We start from the raw sequence: 19944 nt of genomic DNA on the forward strand, positions 1-19944 counted from the left end.
CTCCCCTGGTTCACTGGGAGCCTTGATAGCAGTCTCAGTCTTCTGAGCCTCAAACCAGAGATGCATCAGCAGAGGACATACAGTACCACTGGTGTTGCCTTTATAGCTTATGATAGCCTGTAAACCTTTTGCCTTGAGCTGCCCCCAGGCTGTTTTTCTAATTTGTCCTTGTATTCCTGTTTTGCCAGTTTGATAGCTTTTGTCCAGGTTATACTTTGATTTTCTATACAGTATATGTTGCCTGATTGAGAGGCAACACGCCATGCTTTAGGTTTATAGTTAATGTCTTTGTTCATCCAGTATTTCCAATTGGGGTATATCCATATCTTCCTGGTGGGAAGACATCTGTCCACAAACGAACTGATGTAGATTTGACCACCCTGTATACTCATTTAGATCAGTGGAAGAATCTTTGAATATCAGTCATTTCACAACAGTCTCCAGGTTTTATACTGTAATCATTTAGCATTTCAGTCTTCCGATTTAGAGTGTTTAGAAAATGTTAATGAATGCAAATTATCCGCCTTCCCTCTGTCTTCTTAATCTCTCCCACTACTTCCTTACCCCCTTCTCTCCATTTTTGGTCAAGCGTCCAACCCAATTCACCTACTGGCCCTGCTTATATCTGAGAGAATTTCTACGTCATTGTGCCAAAGATTATTAACCATGAAAAACACTCCACCTCCATTCTCCTTGCCGGGAGAATAAGATGCCCAGTCTATTCTATACAGCGTAAATCCAGCGGTATCGAGAACGCTGGGTTTCAGCCAGGGATCAGTGAAACAGAAGACGCAGCAGTCTCTAAAGTCGGGCTGAGTGTTGAGTCGACAGTGAAGTTCGTCAGTCTTACTGTCCAGAGATATTGGGGAGCCAAGGTCGGTGGGCACGCTGCCAGAACGGCACTAACACTCCTCTCCTCTTACCCCGCTTCCTCTTGCGTTTGTGTCCCAGACCCAAAGCTGTCCTCTTTCGACTCCAACGAAGTCAGATCCGAAGCTCTAAATCTCAGGTCCAAGCGTGTTTCTTGGTCCCAGGTGATGGTTGCATACAGTACATATTGTTTTTGTATTACACAGACATTACACGAAAATAAACACCCTAAACAGCAGAGCCACGTGAGACGTTGCCATGAAAAGGTGCCGCCACATACAAGATGATTCCCACTCATCCAGCTTGGACTAAAGTCTTACCCATTACATCTAGCAAACTTCAGAAAGCAACAACTCACTTCTGCTTTCCGCATCAGGCTACTTTCCTGGACCACCGCAGCATTTCCGCTTCCCACAACTGAGTTCTATCCCAAACTACCCATTACCGCTACCTGCTAACCGGTAGATCTTTCCCTGCTCCTGTGCTGTAGCGTCTTCCTCTGCCCGCCACAGAGCTCCCATCCAAGCTAGGCTGTCCCGCTGCTGCATCTGGCGTCTAGTGCAGCCATCTGTTCACTGACTCGCAGTTCAGGGGGAAATAAGTAATGATTACCCCACAGTTCAATGAAAACAAAATTGAAGCTAACAAACCAGGAAAAGAACCTTATCAGATATTGCAATAAAAAATAGGCAGATCAAAAGGTTGATGTAAAAGCAAGAACCCGCATGCTGAATACAGCCAAACAAGGTAGAAGAATTGTGAATGATGGATTGGAAAAACTGAAATATATATAAAGCATTTAAGCGTACGCACTATACAGGATTTTATTTAATAGGCTACTGAAATTCTATTCTTTTCACTCAACATTTTGAAACAGGGTTTTCTTTAGCACAAGAAAACAGAACCATTTTTTCCCTTTGTTTTTCTTTTGTTCCGTGTTCTTGCCACAACATATCGTGCCCATTCTTCCTCATGCTATGTTGGCGCCCTAACATGCCACATTTGCAAAAGAGGCGCAGCCACCCACCCTGATGAGAAGAGCAACAGTAGGAAAATTACTGATGTGGGGGAGGTACCGTAACTGGAAGTGACACAACTGTAAACACAAGGCAGCTGCCAAGGTTGGAACATGAATAGGTGCCACCAGGCTCATGTTGCAATATATAAAAGGTGCAAAAGAGTCCATTAAAAAAAAACTGTGTTCTTCCACACAAAATACAGTTTCAGGGACTGGGCATGTCACGACAAGCACTCTAGATTACTGATTACTGTGCGTATGGGAGGGTGTGAGTATTCTCCTAGCTAACTGCAATGGAGATGAATATGTAGAAACCCATCAGTGAGGGGGCAGGTTTCGCCACAATAGACTGAGATCAGTGGCTGGCAGCTTTTCCATATAAAAAACAAAGAAAAAACAGAAGCAAATATGCACACCCCTGTACGACCGTGGTGGGGGACGCATATGGTTATTCATCTCTGTGCATTTTGCTGATTGCTAGTAGAAAAAGGAAACATTGGCAGAAGACAATTATTAGTGATCTGTTGGGTGCTGCACCTGGAGGAATATAAAAAGCATCCCCCTGCAGGCTTTCTGAAAGGGAAAAGGAATGGGTTTTGTTTTACATTCAACTGCTGTGGGATAACGTGCGAACCCTTGTTTGAGATCAACAGGAAGATCTAAACAAAACCTGATTAGCTATGCAAGAAACCTTCCTCTGCAGAGAAAGGCTGAATACGTTCTGCCACATGTTACTGCCAGGTACAGTACGTAAACATTCAGATAAAGACGACACTGAGATGAAATCTCCTTTTCTAAGTTCATTTGTATATTCTCCTGAGAGGAAATTCAAAGAGTGAAATGATTTTATGACTTCCTTCAATTTGTTTTTCAACATGGTTATACGATAAACTAAAGAACAGTGCACATTTCACTTGTCTGCATTGGCTGTTACATCACAGACGGCATGCGGAGCATACAGGGGTCACTGATGTCTGATAATTGTTCTGACCAACATACACTTGACACAAGCCTGAAGCCTACATGTTTATATCTCAGACGTGTTCATGGGAGACCAATCCAATGAAGCTTAAAGGCCTACAACAAGTTTGTAACAGCTTGAGAACGGGTTAAGAATGGTGTTGTGGAATTCAATGGCCAACTTATTCCTCAAGTGCTTGATTGGGTTCATATCAGGCAGTCATTCAGGACAGTTCAGCACTTGCTACTACAGTATGTGCATGAAGGACTCCCTGTGTACTTTTACCATTGTCATGCTGGCAAATGAGCTGTCTGTATCCCCCAGATACTGAGGGTCCGACCAAGCAAACTGTGGGCTGTTTATAGGCAATGAGACTACCCTGTGCAATAGGTTCAGAGCAGAGCTCAATATTAACTCAAATCCACACTATCACTCTTCCACCAAACCAAGCTTGCTCAACAAAGTCATGCAGTACACAAAGTATTGTAGTTTTAAAACTTGCTTATTTCTCTACCACTACACTGTTCCCAAAAAAGTAAAGAAGTCATGTGTTGTTGTTGTAGAACCTCTGAGGTGGGTGTTTTCTTATTTAATTTTCAGAATACATTTATATTCAAGCTGGTTTTGGAACTGGCTAATATGTGGTATTAACATCACTACCCCCTTAACATATCCATATACAATATACTGAATAGTTATATCTATTTATGAGTCAACTGTAAATGGTTTTGTGTATCCCAACTGAAAGGGTAACATTACTACCATCCATGCACAATGAGTATTGCTTTTAAAACAATCAGTATTTTATGTTTCCTTTGCAACCCTTATAATACCATTTACTGTATACTAACATGCATTATAAAAGATTAAACATATACATTTCTAACAACATCATACAGCTTGGTGTATACATGCTGTAGTGTATGACCCTGACTAACTGTTGCTCAAAGGTGCTTTGTTTCAGCTCTGAGAACACACAGTACCAGAATAAAAAAAAATAAGAAAAAAAATGAAAGGAAGAGTGTACTCTATAGATCTTTTACAACAGATCCCAAAATCAAAACACAGAAAAAGAGTACGCTAACCTAAAAGTGCATCTAAAAAATAGAATTGCAGAGAGATAAAAAAATATTGCAAAGAGGTAAAAAAAACCATTAAAGTGCAAAACGTTTAAAAATAATCCCTTCACAAAAGAGATAACATTTGATTACATTCTTTTACATTTTCTTATTGGAATTTGTTATATTGTACATAACACAAATCTACTATTTAACAGCCAATGTCTAATACAGATTATTACAGTAAGGGTTAAATGCTTTTGAGATGTCAGATTATTAAGGCAGGGGTCGTTTTAAGATAACTACAGTGTTGTGAAAAAGTATTTGTCCTGATTTCCTCTATGATTGCAGATTTTTGACACTGAATGTTTTCAAGTCTTCAACCAAAATCTAATATTAGATAAAGGGAACCTGAGAGAACACTTGGAACAGTAGTGAATCTTCCCAGGAGTGGCCGTCCTGCCAAAACTTCTCCAAGAGTGCAGTGTAAAATCATCCAGGAAATCACAAAGGATCCTAGAAAAACATCCAAAGAACTGCAGGCTTCTCTTGCCCTGGCTAAGGTCCGTGTTTATGACTCCACAATCAGAAAGAGACTGGGCAAAAATGGGCTTCATGGGAGAGTAGCAAGGCGGAAACCACTGCTAACCAAGAAGAACATAAATGCTTGTCTCTCATTTGCCAAGAAGCCCCTGGATGATCCCCAAGCCTTGGGGGAGAATGTTCTACTATTTTTCTGGAATTTTTGAACAACATTGGTCCCATTAAGTCTGGTGTAAAGCAAACACAGCATTCCACAGTATGAACATCATACCACCAGTCACACATGGTGGTGAGAGTGTGATGGTGTGGGGATGGTTTGCTGCCTCAGGACCTGGGCGACTTGTCATAATTGAAGGAACCATGAGTTCTGCTCTGTATCAGAAAATTCTTAAGGAGACGTGTGGTCATCTGTCCGTGAGCTGAGGCTGAAGCGTAGTTGGGTCATGTAGCAAGACAATTATCCAAAACACAAAAGTAAGTCCACATCAGAATGGCTGAAAAGACCTAGTCAAAGCCCAGACCTAAACCCAAGAGATGCTGTGGCAGGACCTGAAATAAGTAGTCCAAACCTACCAGTGAGTCTAATTAAAGCACTTCTGTGAGGAAGAGTGGGCTAAAATTCCTCCACAGCGATGTGAAAGACTGATATTGAATTATACGAAGTGTGTGGTTGCAGTCACTGCAGCTAAAGGTGGTGCAACCAGTTATTAAGTGTAAGGGGGCAATAACTGTTTCACACAGGGGATATGGGTGTTGGATAACTGTTTATTAAACAAATGAAATAATGAGAAAAAAGTGTTTTGTTCACTCAGGTTCCCTTTATCTAATATTAGATTTAGTCTAAAGATCTGAAAACAAATATGGAATAACAGAGGAAATCAGGAAAAACAAATACTTTTTCACGGCACTGTAATCCACTGGTTTAACTCTTTTCATGGTGTGTTACAATGGAGACAACATGACTGAAACAGAATGGATAAACAAACTCACTTCCTGCAGTGTTCGCCTGTATGGACGCCTTTAACAAGATGTTTTGGTCTAAAATAAGGGAGAAAACTCATTATTTGCAAGTTGTGGAGAGACTCCATGCATTTCTGTATGTTGATGGTGTTATAATGTGATGAGGATATTTTCGAAAGCATAGACTGGGAAATAAATTAAGCAAGGAAGCGGATTGATTACAGTACATGCAGTTTACACTCATGAATAAAGGTCCAGTTAGAATGAAAATAACCCGACACACTGGTCTCTCTGGATCACAACTGAGATTCTCGGCCCCAGAGCAATGCACTTCAAAGGGAATTGCAAGGCTATTTTTACATTTTTGGGTTAGAAAGAATCAGATTGATGAGTGCATTTCAAACCACAATAAAAGTAAAACGTACACAGTAACTTGTAAAACCTCCACTTTACATCACAAAACAGACTACATTTCCAGGTATGTGATACAGAAGAAGGCAACTAAACTTCCAGTGACGTGATGAGGCCCTGTGACATTGTAAAGAAGCGGGCTTGTGAATACATCTCTTTCAATCCAATAGAACTATTGCTCTCGCCTTTGAGATTTTTGAGACCGAGTTTTGCAGACAAGTACTAATTACTTGTTAACTGTGCATGCAGGTCATGTTGTGACATTCCTGGAGTGAAATGTCTGTTGCACAACCTGTACTTATTTGCTCATATATCACATTACACTAGTCATTACAGTGACTAGTGAGCAGGAAGGGCTGCATCATATGGCAATTAGTGGGAACTTGAATGTGAGTTTGCAACAACATGGCGACATGACAAAGTTCACGATTTTGTGCTTAAAAAATTCGTTAAATTTTTTTTCCCCAGCAATTAATTAATTTTGTTACCAAGGTTTAATAACTGGTCTGAGAAATTGGGACTGCAGTTTCCCTTTTACCCATAGTGTTCTGGCACACCCCACTATATAATTTGGCTCCAGTAGTCTTTTTAATTTCTATGCATCACCTAAGGTCAAAGCATCAGGTGAATTGAATAATTCAAACAAATAAATTATCTGTCACTTACATTCAAAGGACATCACAGTTTTAGCCAAATCAGGTGAGAAATCGTCCACATCACTCATGAAAACAGACCCCCTATCATTCCACCCTACTTGAAACTGAGCTAGATGATACTCTTTTTTTCTCTAAACATCATATTCTGTTTTCCAGATAGGTCTACGCTACATACAGTTCCTTGATAAAGCCCAGCAATCCCTTCCTGCACGAGTTGGCCTGATCCTGCCTTCCTCTCCACAAACACCACATTCTGTGACCCTGGCAGTCCAACCCTGTGCATGGCTCCTTGATTAAGCCCAGCAATCCCCTCCTGCACAAACTGCCCTGATCCAGTCTTCCTCTCCACTAACACCACATTCTGAGAGCCAGGGATTTCACTCCTGTTCAAGGTGCCATGGAGGACACCCAGTGCTCCACCCTGCACAGCAGAGCCAGACACAACTCTGTTCTCCTGAACCAGGACCTTCTCAGAGCCTAGGCCTTCATTCACCAGCAGCACACCCTGCACATTAGGAGCAGCTGGCCTTTCTGAGAAGAGCATGGTGTTGTGGACCTGCGGCTCCACAATGTACCGAGTGGGTTGAACCGCTGGGGTGGTAGTGTAATAGACAGGCTGTTGGATGACATATGCAGGACTGGGAACAACGACATTTTCTCTGAGGTGCATGGCTGGGAGAGTGGTGGAAGAATACTGCTCGGTGACAATGTTTTTCTGGATCTGGGGCTGAGGAACTGGGCTGGGCTGAGGTCTCACAGCATCAGTTGTCACAGTGTTTTCTCTCTTGATCTCTGTGCGAGTTACAGCCACATCCTGGACAGTAGGCATGGCAGGAGGGACCACAAGTTCCGATTTCATTTCTTTACTTGTGCAGATCTCAGCAAGGGTCTTAAACTTGGGTCCCAGGTCATTCAGGAACTCCAAATCATCATCTCCTTCAATGAAACTGCAGCATCCCACTGAACCCACAGGGGATTCTCGTCCTTCAAAGTCATAAATCAGTAAGCCATCTTTCTGAATCTGGTCTTCCTCTGTAACATACATTGACTTCTACGGCAAAAAAGACAAGACAATCATGAAAGAAGTCCTCATTAGATTTCACCTATATATAAGCTATGTACAATATACTGTATATACACACATGCAGCATGCTCAATTTCACAGGGCAGAAAGGGCACCATTGAAAAGGACTGAATCTTCAGAGGAATAGTTTTCTTATCTTTCATGATTTAGTAAGGCAGAAAGGACCTGCTGTACATTATTAAACCTATAAGAATATTTGAGTGTCCATAAACACAACACACAGAACAGGTTACTGTGCCATGAGATGATGATTACATCATTTCAACTGGAATTTAATTCACAACTGGCAGCCCACAGAAGCTCAGCAGGTGTGAGCCTGACCAGAATCTGGATGGGAGGCCTCTTTCTCTCCTGAGAAAGCTAAGGTTGCAGCTAGAAGAGGGGTTAGTGGGCCCAGAAGTTTCGTGCTCACCCTGCCCTGCGGTCTCTGTAGATCTTAATTCCCCAGTATAGTGATGGGGACACTATACCATAAAAAAGGCACTGCCCTTTGGATGAGATGTAAAACCAAGCTCCTGACTCTCTGTGGTCATTAAAAACCCCATGGCATTTCTCAAAAAGAGTAGGGGTGTTACCCCGGCATCCTGGCCAAATTTTCCATTGGCCTTTACCAGTCTTGGCCTCCTAGCAACATTTCTTTTAAAGCACCCCATATAGTATTAATGACCTGCAAATTAGTTGTAATTCAAGCCAGTTACCTGCATGTAGTACTCTTTCAAATAAGCATCAGGGAGTGCAATTCCATCATAGTAACTTTCCCGGACTTCAGACTTGGAGTTGCGAATACTCGAGTTCTGCCGGTAACTCATGTCTCCCAGAGCTCGGCCATCAGACTCTGCACTGACGCCGAACCCGGACGTCTTTTTAATTGTCCTCTGTCCATTGACGAGGCCGCCTTCTCCAGTCACCGTCTGCGACCCTCTCGAACCTGCAGCAAGCGTCCCCATGCCAGGCACGAACCCTCCTAAGTAAGCTTCCAGAGGCGGGACCGCCTGTGAGCACAGAGAGGAAAAGTGAAAAATACCTGCGCTGGATTGCTATGTGCAATCCCAAAACACCTTTGATGAAATATAGATTATATCTAACTAATCCTGAATCCTCACTCTGAATGAGTGGATTTACTGACTGATTGAGCCAATTCTCCAGTATTCCAGAGGCTTCCTGTTGCTTTTCTATTCACTAAGATACGTGTAAGTGAAACTCCACGCATTATGTTCATAGCCCCGAAACAATAACTCCTGGCACTTCATAACTCGAACAAAATGTGTGTCTTTTGATATTAAAGTTAATTACATTTTCCTCACGTTGTGCGTTTGTCAAGAGTAATTTCCTTTTTGAAAGCACTTTTTCAAAAGTTTTCACTCATTCAAAATAATTGAGGGAATTATTCTTAATTCAGGTTTAAGTCTTTTATAATTTAAACACTTGTATCTTGTAACCTTCCACTCCAATGGTTTTGAAAGTATGTAGCTCTGCTTTTGTCTATATATGCTGAAATGTCAACGTACAGTATGTTATGTTGCATGGCATAACTGCCATATTTTCCTGGCAGAGTTATAAAAACAATGAGGAACTTGCTTCACTGCTCTTCACGTGTACAGCTAATGTCAAATCCCTTTTATGGACAAGTTTTACAGATTTTACTGTATAAAAAGACCACTCTTTGTAATACTTCTTTGAGTCTGGCCTGCAAGAGCTAGGCTCCCATATGCATATGTAATAAAGAAGACTTCCTGCTACATGGACAATTACTGTTGTTTGACACAACATAATATACAGTAGGACCCACTCTTTTTCTAAAAGGACCATGTTCAACTTGACGTGAAGCTGTGTGGCTGAAATTCATTCCCTTCCTGCATGTGCATCACCCTGGACTAGAGACATGTGATTGGATTAACAAACCGATGTTTTCTCAGTCCATAAACTTACAATATATCAGGATTGTGGAGACAACAATCTCTAGAAAGGCCCAACAAGAACTCCAGTCTCATCATGCAATTCAATAGCACCAACCCCCCAAAAAATTGAAGGAAAAAATATTTTCATTTTTGGTAGTCATTCATGGCTTATGGAAAATCTCAAATACCCTAGATTTTTATTATTGCATTTGGGGTTTCATTTTCAATTGTATGTTACTATAAATTTTACTGTTACTGTAATTTCTAATATGATTTAAATGATCTCTTATTGGTACTTTAAAACAACAGCATTGTAATACTTATAATAGGTAAAAAGTTAACCAGGAAACAAATTTAATTTCAGGTTTTTACGTATTAAACCTAAACCATAATAAGCCATAAATAGACTATAATTAATTTCACTTACATTTCTCTGATTTGGTGGTATCTCGTCCAATATGCTTGTGTCTTTTTATAATTAACAACTACTACAGTAAACAGGGCTTCTTTTCATCTTTTAAGATTAAAATTTATTTTATTTACTTCAATAACTAACTTTGTCATTACAGTTAATTACATTCAAGCACTGGGATAGCTCAGCTTACCTTGTCTTCGCCTTGTCCTTCTGTGTGATATGAAATCAAATGCTCTTTGGTAGCAAAAGGGATGTCAAGAAAATACCCCCCTCTGCCTCCAAGCCCTCCACACGAGCAGAACAGCAGTAGGAGAGGCACCACTGTTGAGCAGAAAAAAGCCATTCATTAATGCACACAACGTGTCATCCTATATGATCTCACAAGCTAGTAAACATTTAAGAGAAGCTACAGTATTACCTTAACAATACTACAAGATCCAGGTGTATTTCCCATAGACTTTGACAAAAATGTACAACCAAAACAATACAGCATATCTAAAAACCTCACCCAGCTCTTCATGTGTATTTCAGCCATTAGTGTGATTTCCCACATTGCTTCTGGGAGGAACAAACTAACATTGCATAGCAACTGGCCTCTGCGCCAAGGACACCACCTGACAAGAGACCTGGATCACCTGGAGGCTATTTACTATCCCGCCATTCCAGGTGATTCAGGAATATTAAGGGACTGCTCTGGGCTCCATTATTGAGTTCAATATCTGAGTCTCTCACACTTTGTACTAACTAGTCGCTACCTTTGTTTTGCCTCCTTTGTCTTGCTTTAATTCCTGACCTCCCCTTGGCTGTTCTTGCGCCTTCCCATTTATGACCCAGATCAGCCGACCCCTGAACCTCCAATTAATCTGAACTCCTGACTCTCTAGTCAACTTCACACCTGCCTAAACATCCCACTCAGCTTGCCCCCACACAGTGTTTCTACTTGTCTCCTCCTCAGCGGCATGGGTGCCTGGCTGTGCAGCTTGGAGACCCTGCCTGCAGCTTTGAACCACTGCACAGCACTGCACTGCACTGCAGGCATTTTCAGCACACTAGGTTCCCCTCACCTCTTGCCGAGCAAGAGGGTTCTCCCACACAGCACCCAATCCACCACTAGTCCCTCCAAGCAGTGGGATTGTTACAGATAGCTGTACAAAACATATCTGAAAGCAGGATGGTTTGCATATTCATTTGATTGGAATTTGAAGGTGTTGAATGAAAATGTAGATAGATAATTAAAGAGTGAATACTGAGTTTTCCAGTGTTTGGCTGCTTAGATCATCAAAGGAAACACACAAAAGTAGGAAGTATAGAAGCCAGCGTCAACAATGCCTTCTCTCAGTAGAGCTGCACTTCAAAATAAACTTTTCTTAAAACTTGATGCAAGTTAATCTGGTACACAAAATCTGCTGTAACATTGTTTAAGTTTTACATGAGAATTCTTACACTGCAGTATTCATTAGGTTAGTACTCTACCACCAACGCAACATGTTACATTAAATCAAGAAACACAAATGTGCTGTCATTCAGGAATAGAAATGAAACTTGTAATACAGTCCTAAGAATTGTAGCTTAAGGACTGAAACACATATAATAATAGTGAAAGCTAGAGAACAAGACAAAAATACTGTATTTATATTTATATATTTCATTTTGTATTTTATTTTTTAACTTTTATTAATAAAAGGTTAATTTATTAATACAATTTCTTCCACCTCTGTAGTTACGTGTATGCACAGAAATGATAAATGACCTGAGAAATGCACATATAACTGATTAAAACACAGTATATTATAAGCTGTTCATCACATCTCTTCCAAAGTTAAATCAGTTTTACAAAATCTGATGAATTATGTTCAAATGAAAGAAGAACCTCAATTCTCTACAAATTAAAATAACATTAAAACCGGGTTTCACATTCCTAAACCTGTTTCATTCCACAGAGTTGTTTTGAAAGGTGTTCTCACAGAAACTCCCTAATATGACTTTGGAATGAATGGCATCATAAACATGCTTTTGAATCAGCATGTAGTTCGCAGCACTTGGATTTCAATGAACCAAATGGGACTTATAGACATTTTAAAAGAAGGAATATTTTCTATCTTTATCTTTAAACGCTCTCTGGCGTCTCATGTGAAGAGAAGGTAAACCACTTCTGCAGTAAATGGAAACACAATGACCTTTATTAGAGGACTGTAGATAGTACAATATGGACAGAGTGTTTGATGAAGTTTACTTACGTAACAGCATCAATAATCCAAGGATGAGCAGACCAATGCCTGCAGATCCAAATGTAGCACCACTTTTCTCAGTGCGTCCACAGTTTTTTTCATCACCTCCACAGGTGCAGACATCTATCTTGACAACCTGCTTATCAGGACAGGATAGTCCTTGTTGGTCTTTCACCTCCACAGTGACTTCATATGAGCCAGGCCACACGTTGTCCTGGGCTCGCAGGATTGCAGTGGTGCCTTAAAGAGAGAATGTATATGCATGCATGAACGTCTCTTATTGTTTCTTAGTAATTCACATACTATTTTAGATAAATAAAATATTTTCCATTGAAGAAATTGAAGCTTTCTCTGAATTTGTCTCAGTTTCAGGAAAAATAACCAAGAAAGAACAAGAAAGTAGAAAGATATTCCCAAATAGTATAAAGAATAAAGTCTTCTTTATGATATCCAGGTGACTAAAGAAATAACTTGCTAGATTAGTGAGCACAATTCAGAAAAGTGAACATTTTCCTATTTGATTGGCATCCCTTTATGGATTGGTAACAGGTAATTTAGATAAAAGGTCATGCTTTTTTATTTTCTCCTTCATGATATCCATGTCTTTGCTGCAGGGGTGAGTTGTATATTGCTGGTTATATATAACCAGGTCCTTGTAGGTAATATTTGATAATGGTTCAGGTGGGTAGCTGCGTCAGCATGCGTAGGCTGCAAAGGAACAAGTAATAGGTTTATTCCATGCTGAAAAAAAGAAGAAAGAGAACACAACGTTTCGGCCGTGGAACCTTCTTCAGGTGTGTTATATTTGATAATGCTATGTTTGTGTTCGTAAATGCAGACTTGTAAGTCAATAGTTTGCCTTTTCAGGCTGGCTACTTTGTGTATTACTGGTCCCTCACTGCCCCAAGGAACTAGGAAAACACATTCATAGGTGTAACTGCTCTGTGCTACCTGACGAGCAACAGTGACATCTGCGCTTTCACACTGCAAATTAAACACAATGTCTAAGTATCCTCCCCTTTGGCAATAGCAGTCCTAAATTTGTTTAGCTGGACAAAATTACTTTGGCAAGTCAGGCAATTAGTTGAATAGCCTCTGTCTCTGTAATAATAGTTCACATGCTTTTAGAACAAATCCGCCTGTCTCTATAAGGTATCTCACTCAGATATTGGACCAAAGTCAAATTCAATCATGAAGACCAAGGAGTTTCAAAATGACTCAGGGATAACCTTATCGAAAGGCACATATCAGGTAAAGGGTATCAAACAGGGTGGTATGGTGGGGCAGTGGTTAGCGTTGCTATCTCCCAGCTCTGGGGTACAGTCTGTAACGGAACAGTTCTTTCCAGACCCCATGTAGACGACACAATCCAGGGTGGAGTGAGGAAACACTAGGAAAAAGTCATGAATAATGACATGGGAATGAATACGTTAGGGGGGGGGGGTGTCCAAAGTGCACAGGTGTTTAGGGTGGTGAGTCCGGGGCAAACAATCCAGAGGTAATCCAAACGGGGAATCCAAAAATGGGCAAAGTCCAAAGCCGGGTGGTCCATCCGAGAACAGACAGGTTAAAAACACGAACCGGTTCGGAACCGGCAGGGAGAACAGGAACAGAAACTTAAAAACTAATAATGGAGCCAGGCGATTACAGGTCCCTAGCTCACACGATATGGGAATCAATTCAGAGCCCCAAACTGAGTGGGTGTCTGGCTTTTAAGGGGGATAGGAAGGAGGCTGGAACAAGGAGCAGGTGCACAAAATCAGTTTGTACAGCATGTTCTCCCCGTGTTTAAAGGGGTTTCCTCCCACAGTCCAAAAACATATTGGAAGTTTAATTGGCTTCTGGGAAAACTGACCCTGGTGTGAGTGTTCCCTGTGTCTCTCTGCCCTGCTATTAACTGGTGTTTCTTGCCTTGCACCTGTTGGACATTTTCAACAACTGGCGTTGACACCAACACCAGGAATTGTTCATGGTCCAACAGCACCTCAGTGCCAGACTTTTGACATGACTCTCCTGGAACATGGTGTTGGGTGATGGAAGGTTTTCAACCTTCTGCAATTGATATTTATGAACACCCTTCAACTTGCTTAAAATGTTCAAGAACCTAAATGACAAAATAGCAAATAATAAGTGTCTGAAAAACAATATTTCAGACTGGTAGTTATTCAATTAGTGAACGACATTGTTAGATTATACAGTATGGTCATAGCTCTCCGTACTGTAGATAACTGGAGAACTATAATAACTTTTCTAGATATATAAAATCAGAACACACTGAAAAAGGTTTACATTCCATTCAGAGCAAATTAACTGTCAACCTTACCATTCAGTTTTTCAACTCTCCATGTGCCCTTGGTACCTTCAGGAATGATTTTGAAATCAAAGGGAGGCCCATTGGGATCGATATCTCCATCCTCAGCTGTGATAAACGCAGCTCTGCTCTTGTTACACAGAACCTGGGAGGTACTGGTCAGAACTGGACAGTGGTCATTGTGGTCCTCCACCTGGATAGCAATCGTACCGGTGGTGGTTTTTGCAGGGAAATCTGAAAGATCAAAAGCTTGCTTAAAATATTTTTTTTAATCTAAAAAGACCTAAATGTGGTTCATTCATGTTGTGCTAAAATGGTCGATTCTACAATACAATTAAAATGATTTAATTTTAATTATCATCTAAAGATGTTCATACTGAAACGGATTTTCCCACTAAATATATAATACATTTAGAGTAAGAACATCCTGAGAAAAACTGACAAAAGCTTTTATTAGTCATGTGGTGGAATAGTGCTTTGTTACGCATATGAGAAAGACATCAGATCAATGTCACTTAACATGGGTCTTCCTTTTGCCATTAAGTAATTTAAGACCGTTTCTTCATTCTTTAAATGAGAAATAACTGAGGTCGACCAAGATAATTTACTTAATATGCATATCTCACTAATAGCTTCAGTAACCGATTCAAATACTGTACTTTTTAAATAAAATATAGAATAATATTTTTCACTATCTCTCATTAATCTACTTTTACATACCTTCAGTCATGACCAATATTTTTGCGTAGTATGTGCCATTAATCAATTGTTTGGATTCCCGGTCTGGCAGCTTGTTCAGTTTGATCTCTGCCGTCTTTTCATCAATTGACAGCCAGTTGTCAGGATCAAATGCCTTTGCATATCTGTAATAACATGAACGAAACGGCTATGATGAAGTGTGTTTGCATTTTGCAGTCTGACCATACATTATTGACATGTCTTAGCTATGCATATTAAATGCCCTAATATATTATGGTTGTCTAGAGGGCTGATTAATCATGTACGCCACACAAAACTGTCATATAGACATAATGAGACTTTAAAAAATTAAAAACCATCATGCACAACAGGATAAATAAAAAGTGAACAATGAACAGGAAGGTAAACAGGAGTAGGAGACAAAACAGGAACCAGGGAAGAATTTTGCAAAGTCTCAAATTAGCACTCAGGGTAGTGGCAACAATACTGAGCACAGTTTGAACCACGAGCAGGGTGCCCTCTAGTGGCTGGATGGTGGAACCGCAACAGTGTCCACCCAGATCTGCACAGAGCCAGTCCTATAAAGTGCGTCTTTTATTGCTGGCCTCAGCAGTGGAAGTGACACAGTCACCATATGGCTAAAAAAGATGTAATAAGAGAAAACTTTTTTTTACCAAAATTTCTAGAAATTATTTCATAAACCAGGAATCTGCCAATCAAACCAAGAAGATTTCACTGACCTGACTCTCTCAGCTGGCTTCCCAGTGTCCCCATTGATGGCTGGATATTTTGCAATCACCCTGCTGATGTTGAGCTTTTTCTTGTCCTCAGAGATGGAAATAGCCTTTACCTTAGGACTAAACCTGGGCCCCTCAGGCTGGTTTTTAACTTGAATTTTGATAGGATAGGATTTCCCTAACCCTGAACCAAATACCATTCCAGCTTCACTGTAATAAGCCGCCTTGTTCCTTAAAGCCACAGCAATGTCAACATTTTGCATTTCTTCATAATCAAGTGCCTGAAAAGTTCAGAAAAATAAAAAGGAAGAAGAAAGAAAACAATTGCTTAGTTACAAATACATTTCCTAATTTACTGCTTTCCTCGTGATACACTAGCTAGTCCTACCACACAATATTATATACAATATTATTAATATATATTAAATATACAGTATATATCATTATTTATAGAACATAAATGTCCATAATTAAAAACATGTATTTAACTTATAATGAATACAACATAATGAAGAGCACTTATGCATTTTTTACATATACCTTGTTCAGCATTACGATTGCTTCATTAGCCTGGGAGCCCTTCACAATAGTGAAGTAGCCTGCTTCATTTCCTGACACAATTTCAAACTCTGTCTCCCAGTTGTCTGTAAATTCTAGATCTTTATCCAAGGCCTTCAGTCTCATGACTTCAATATTAGCTGTGTTTTCTTCCACAATGGCAGAAAACTGAAAAAGAAAGATCTGTATTTGAACTATGAATTGTTTCAGCAAAAGTTGCATAATAACTGTTCTATTATGAACGTTATAAATAAAAACATATCCAAAATCTAAATGCTATTCAAATACTTCAGCAGCTTGATACGTAGAACATTTCATTTTTAATATTTATAAGGAAAATAATTGATAAAATCAAATGTTGTTGTTTTTTTGTGCAGAAACAGAGTTTGGGAAATGCTGTAGTTGACAGAAAGATGAAGTGAAGGGTACCTTCTCACCAGACCCAGATGATAAGTCTCCTGCCAACCAAGAGCAAGTAGTTATTTCCATACAGATACTCAACAAGCCTGTTCAGGTCCAGTTTCTCTGCATCCCAGATGTGCTGGCCTGGGCTTATAGGCTACAATATACTCTATTTTCTACTGTTCTGAGCTCCATATATTAGGCACTGGTGTGGCATAACGATTGACCTTTATCATTTTGTGCTTGTGCTGTATTGTTGTTGGATCCTTGTTTTAGTGTATTATGAAGAAGAAGAATCTGAACTGGGTGGCATGGTGGCACAGGGGTTTGCATTGCTGCCTTGCAGCGCTGGGGCCCTGGGTTCAGTTCTGTCTGTCATTTCTTGGGCTCTGTCTGTGGAGTCTGTATACTCTCCCCATGTACAACTGGGTTTCCTCTGGGTGCTCTTGTTTCCACCCACAGCCCAAAGACATACTGGAACTAACTGACATACCGTATGGAAAACTGGCCCTGGTGTGTCTGTCTCTGTCCTGTGATGGACTGGTGTCCTGACCAGGGTTTATCCTGCCCAGCACCCGTTGGTTAATGGGATAGACTCAGGTTACCCTGAGACCTTGTACTGGGTAAAGTGGTTAGAAAATCAATAGATGGAGATTATAACCTCTACCACCATGCAAGCCAGAAAATGCTCCAATCTAAGTTAAATTTTTAAAAGATCATACAGTAGCTATAGAAGCATCAAAATCTTGAAGAGATTAACACCTAAACACATTTAAAGCGTACACCGTAGTTATTTTAGACAAAACAAAGCTAAAAGTATGGTTTACTTCTTCTTTCTCCAGCGTAGGAACATTATCATTGACATCTAAGATTTTAATTTGAATGTCCCCCTCTCCAGTGTTGCCTGTGATTGCTCCGTCCATATCCCTGCCTTGTACCACCAAAGTATAGGAGTCGATCGTCTGCAAAAAATTAAAAAAACAAACATCAGTCAGGAGAGCATACAAATACTGTATATATCTACATAAATACAATTGTACACAAACATAATAGTGCTCACAATGTATATTAAAAACATCAGTTTATGAAAAGCATTGACAAATACAAATGCAGCACATACAGTACAGTATGCAATGACAGTAACACTTTTCTGTCTTCACAATCCTGGTTCCCCAAAAAAGAATGTAGTCAGTACTACAGCCCAAACTGGCCCAAAAACCTTCCAATGGTACCCTGCCTAATCAATCCTGCCTGATCTTCCTTGTCTGGAATTTCGGGATGATGTGGTTTAATCTTCCTGTTTTTTTTTTAGCTGGAGCTAAAGGCTGGCTGAAAGCCCAACATTGCTCTTAGTGCTCTTTTTTTCCGAAAAGAGCAAGCAGTTATCACCACTGGGGTCAGACATTTCCATCAACAATTGACTGTGAACAAGGTTACCCTATAGAGTGTCTCGTCACAGCAGTCTAAAGCATCCTACAGACCTCAGGCGTCATCTACCAGCGCAGAGCAAGCATCATCTCGAGCTTACAGAGCTTGGCAAATATACAGGGGAGAGCCCATAGCACTGACATGCAGATCATCTAGGAATTAAGAATTTCTCCTTAGCCCTGAGGGACTGTGCCAAGAGATCTCTTCAGAATGGGAGAACAGTCAACATCAATGTTGAAGGGCCCAATGCAATACTGCTGCTTGCCTTTAAGGATTTGAATGATTTGGCCCCTGACTCCTTCAGTGGACTCTTTTAGTAATGTTGCTTTCGAAATGCTGACATATCAGTTCTTGAGTCAAGAAAAAACAAAGATTTTGGAGGAACGCTCCGCAGATTGCCAGGCATGAGCACTGAGCAAGTCCAGGACTCCTGTGAGTCATCCAGGCCAGGCCAGTTAAAATTAAAAGGTCCAGCCCAACGTTTAGCAAAGGATAGTGGCATCCCACTCTTCCACTAGTGACTGCATTACGTCCTTGAAGGGAAACAAACGTTTAATAGTGTTTTAACATTACATTACTGCATGAAATAAAGATGGTTAACTGCCAGCTGTTTTGAACTGCATTCAATCTGAGACTCGGCAGTCTGTGGACTAAAGGTTAGCTATTTCAAATGTGAATCATGAACGGACTATGAGTAAAAATGCATGTTGTGTTTGGGGAAAATCTTGCAAATCGTTTGTTTATAGACTGTACCTTTGATTTTGGCATAGGCCTGTGTTGGAGGTTTAAATGAATTACTTAAGAAGTAAATCTTTAAAGATATAATGAAAATAATAAAAACAGAACTTACTTCCCTGTCAAGGGTAGCTTTTTGAACGTAAACCATGCCTGTGTCTTCGTCTATATAAAACATCTGTGGCTCTGGTGGGGACTGGCTCACGATGCTGTATTTAATTTTAGCATGGTTTGTAGCGGGGTCGTCATCATCTGTAGCAATTACTTGCATGACAGGGGTGCCTAAAATGAAAGTAATTCTATGAGTAAAATCAAATTTAATCAAAATTTCATGCAAGCTCTACACATAAAAAAGAAACAGTATCAACACATGCAAAAAAAAAAATAAGAACATAAGAAAAGAGGGGTTTAGGTAATTTGGGAAAGAATTAAAGAATGTAAAAACTTAAAGGAATGGATCTTACTGTATTTCCAAATCTTTACAATGCACTAATGAGCCCTCACTTAGGATTTTGTGAACAATTTTAATCACCACATTCCAAGAAAGATATTGCCTCTCAGGAACTAGTTTAGAGAAAAGATCTTTTACAATGTTAGTGAAATGATCACCTCAATATTATTGTTGTATCTGAAGCACCGCCGTTAATTTCAAATATGTATTTGCTCATATTAAAATCTACTGGCTTGTAAAGTTGGCAAAATTTAGGTTAGAAAAATGAGAGTTTTCTACCATAAACAGTTAAAAAAAGATACAGTATTGTGAGCTTCATCAAGAGCCGCATTTACTTCAGCAGTGTCTTGCACAAGTATTCAGCAAAAACAAAAGAAAAAAGTAAATAGATAATTAATATGAAAGAAAGGTAAAATTGGATAAGTATACATATGCATTGCTGTGGCACAACTTAATTTAGGTGCAGAAAATGACCTTAACAAGCCACACAACTAGGTGAGGGGCATCTATCGCTGTGCGAT

At 40.0% G+C, this 19944-nt stretch overlaps 1 protein-coding gene across 1 annotated transcript in view; it reads right to left on the minus strand.

The window, feature by feature from the left end:
• Positions 1–2675: 2675 nt before the first annotated feature.
• LOC102688379 (desmoglein-2.1-like) overlaps positions 2676–19944 on the minus strand; it is a 29119-nt gene continuing 11850 nt past the window's right edge. Inside the window, exons 6-15 of the mRNA XM_015353863.2 lie at positions 19088–19254; positions 17637–17771; positions 16390–16575; positions 15853–16130; positions 15134–15276; positions 14426–14647; positions 12112–12342; positions 10065–10195; positions 8260–8553; positions 2676–7528 (exon numbers count right to left, since the gene is read on the minus strand). Of these exons, the coding sequence (XP_015209349.2) occupies positions 6587–7528; positions 8260–8553; positions 10065–10195; positions 12112–12342; positions 14426–14647; positions 15134–15276; positions 15853–16130; positions 16390–16575; positions 17637–17771; positions 19088–19254 (2729 nt within the window). The 3' untranslated portion in view covers positions 2676–6586. The remainder of the gene's footprint in view (positions 7529–8259; positions 8554–10064; positions 10196–12111; positions 12343–14425; positions 14648–15133; positions 15277–15852; positions 16131–16389; positions 16576–17636; positions 17772–19087; positions 19255–19944) is intronic.

This window comes from Lepisosteus oculatus, chromosome 6, assembly GCF_040954835.1.
Source record: "Lepisosteus oculatus isolate fLepOcu1 chromosome 6, fLepOcu1.hap2, whole genome shotgun sequence".
NCBI lineage: Eukaryota > Metazoa > Chordata > Actinopteri > Semionotiformes > Lepisosteidae > Lepisosteus > Lepisosteus oculatus.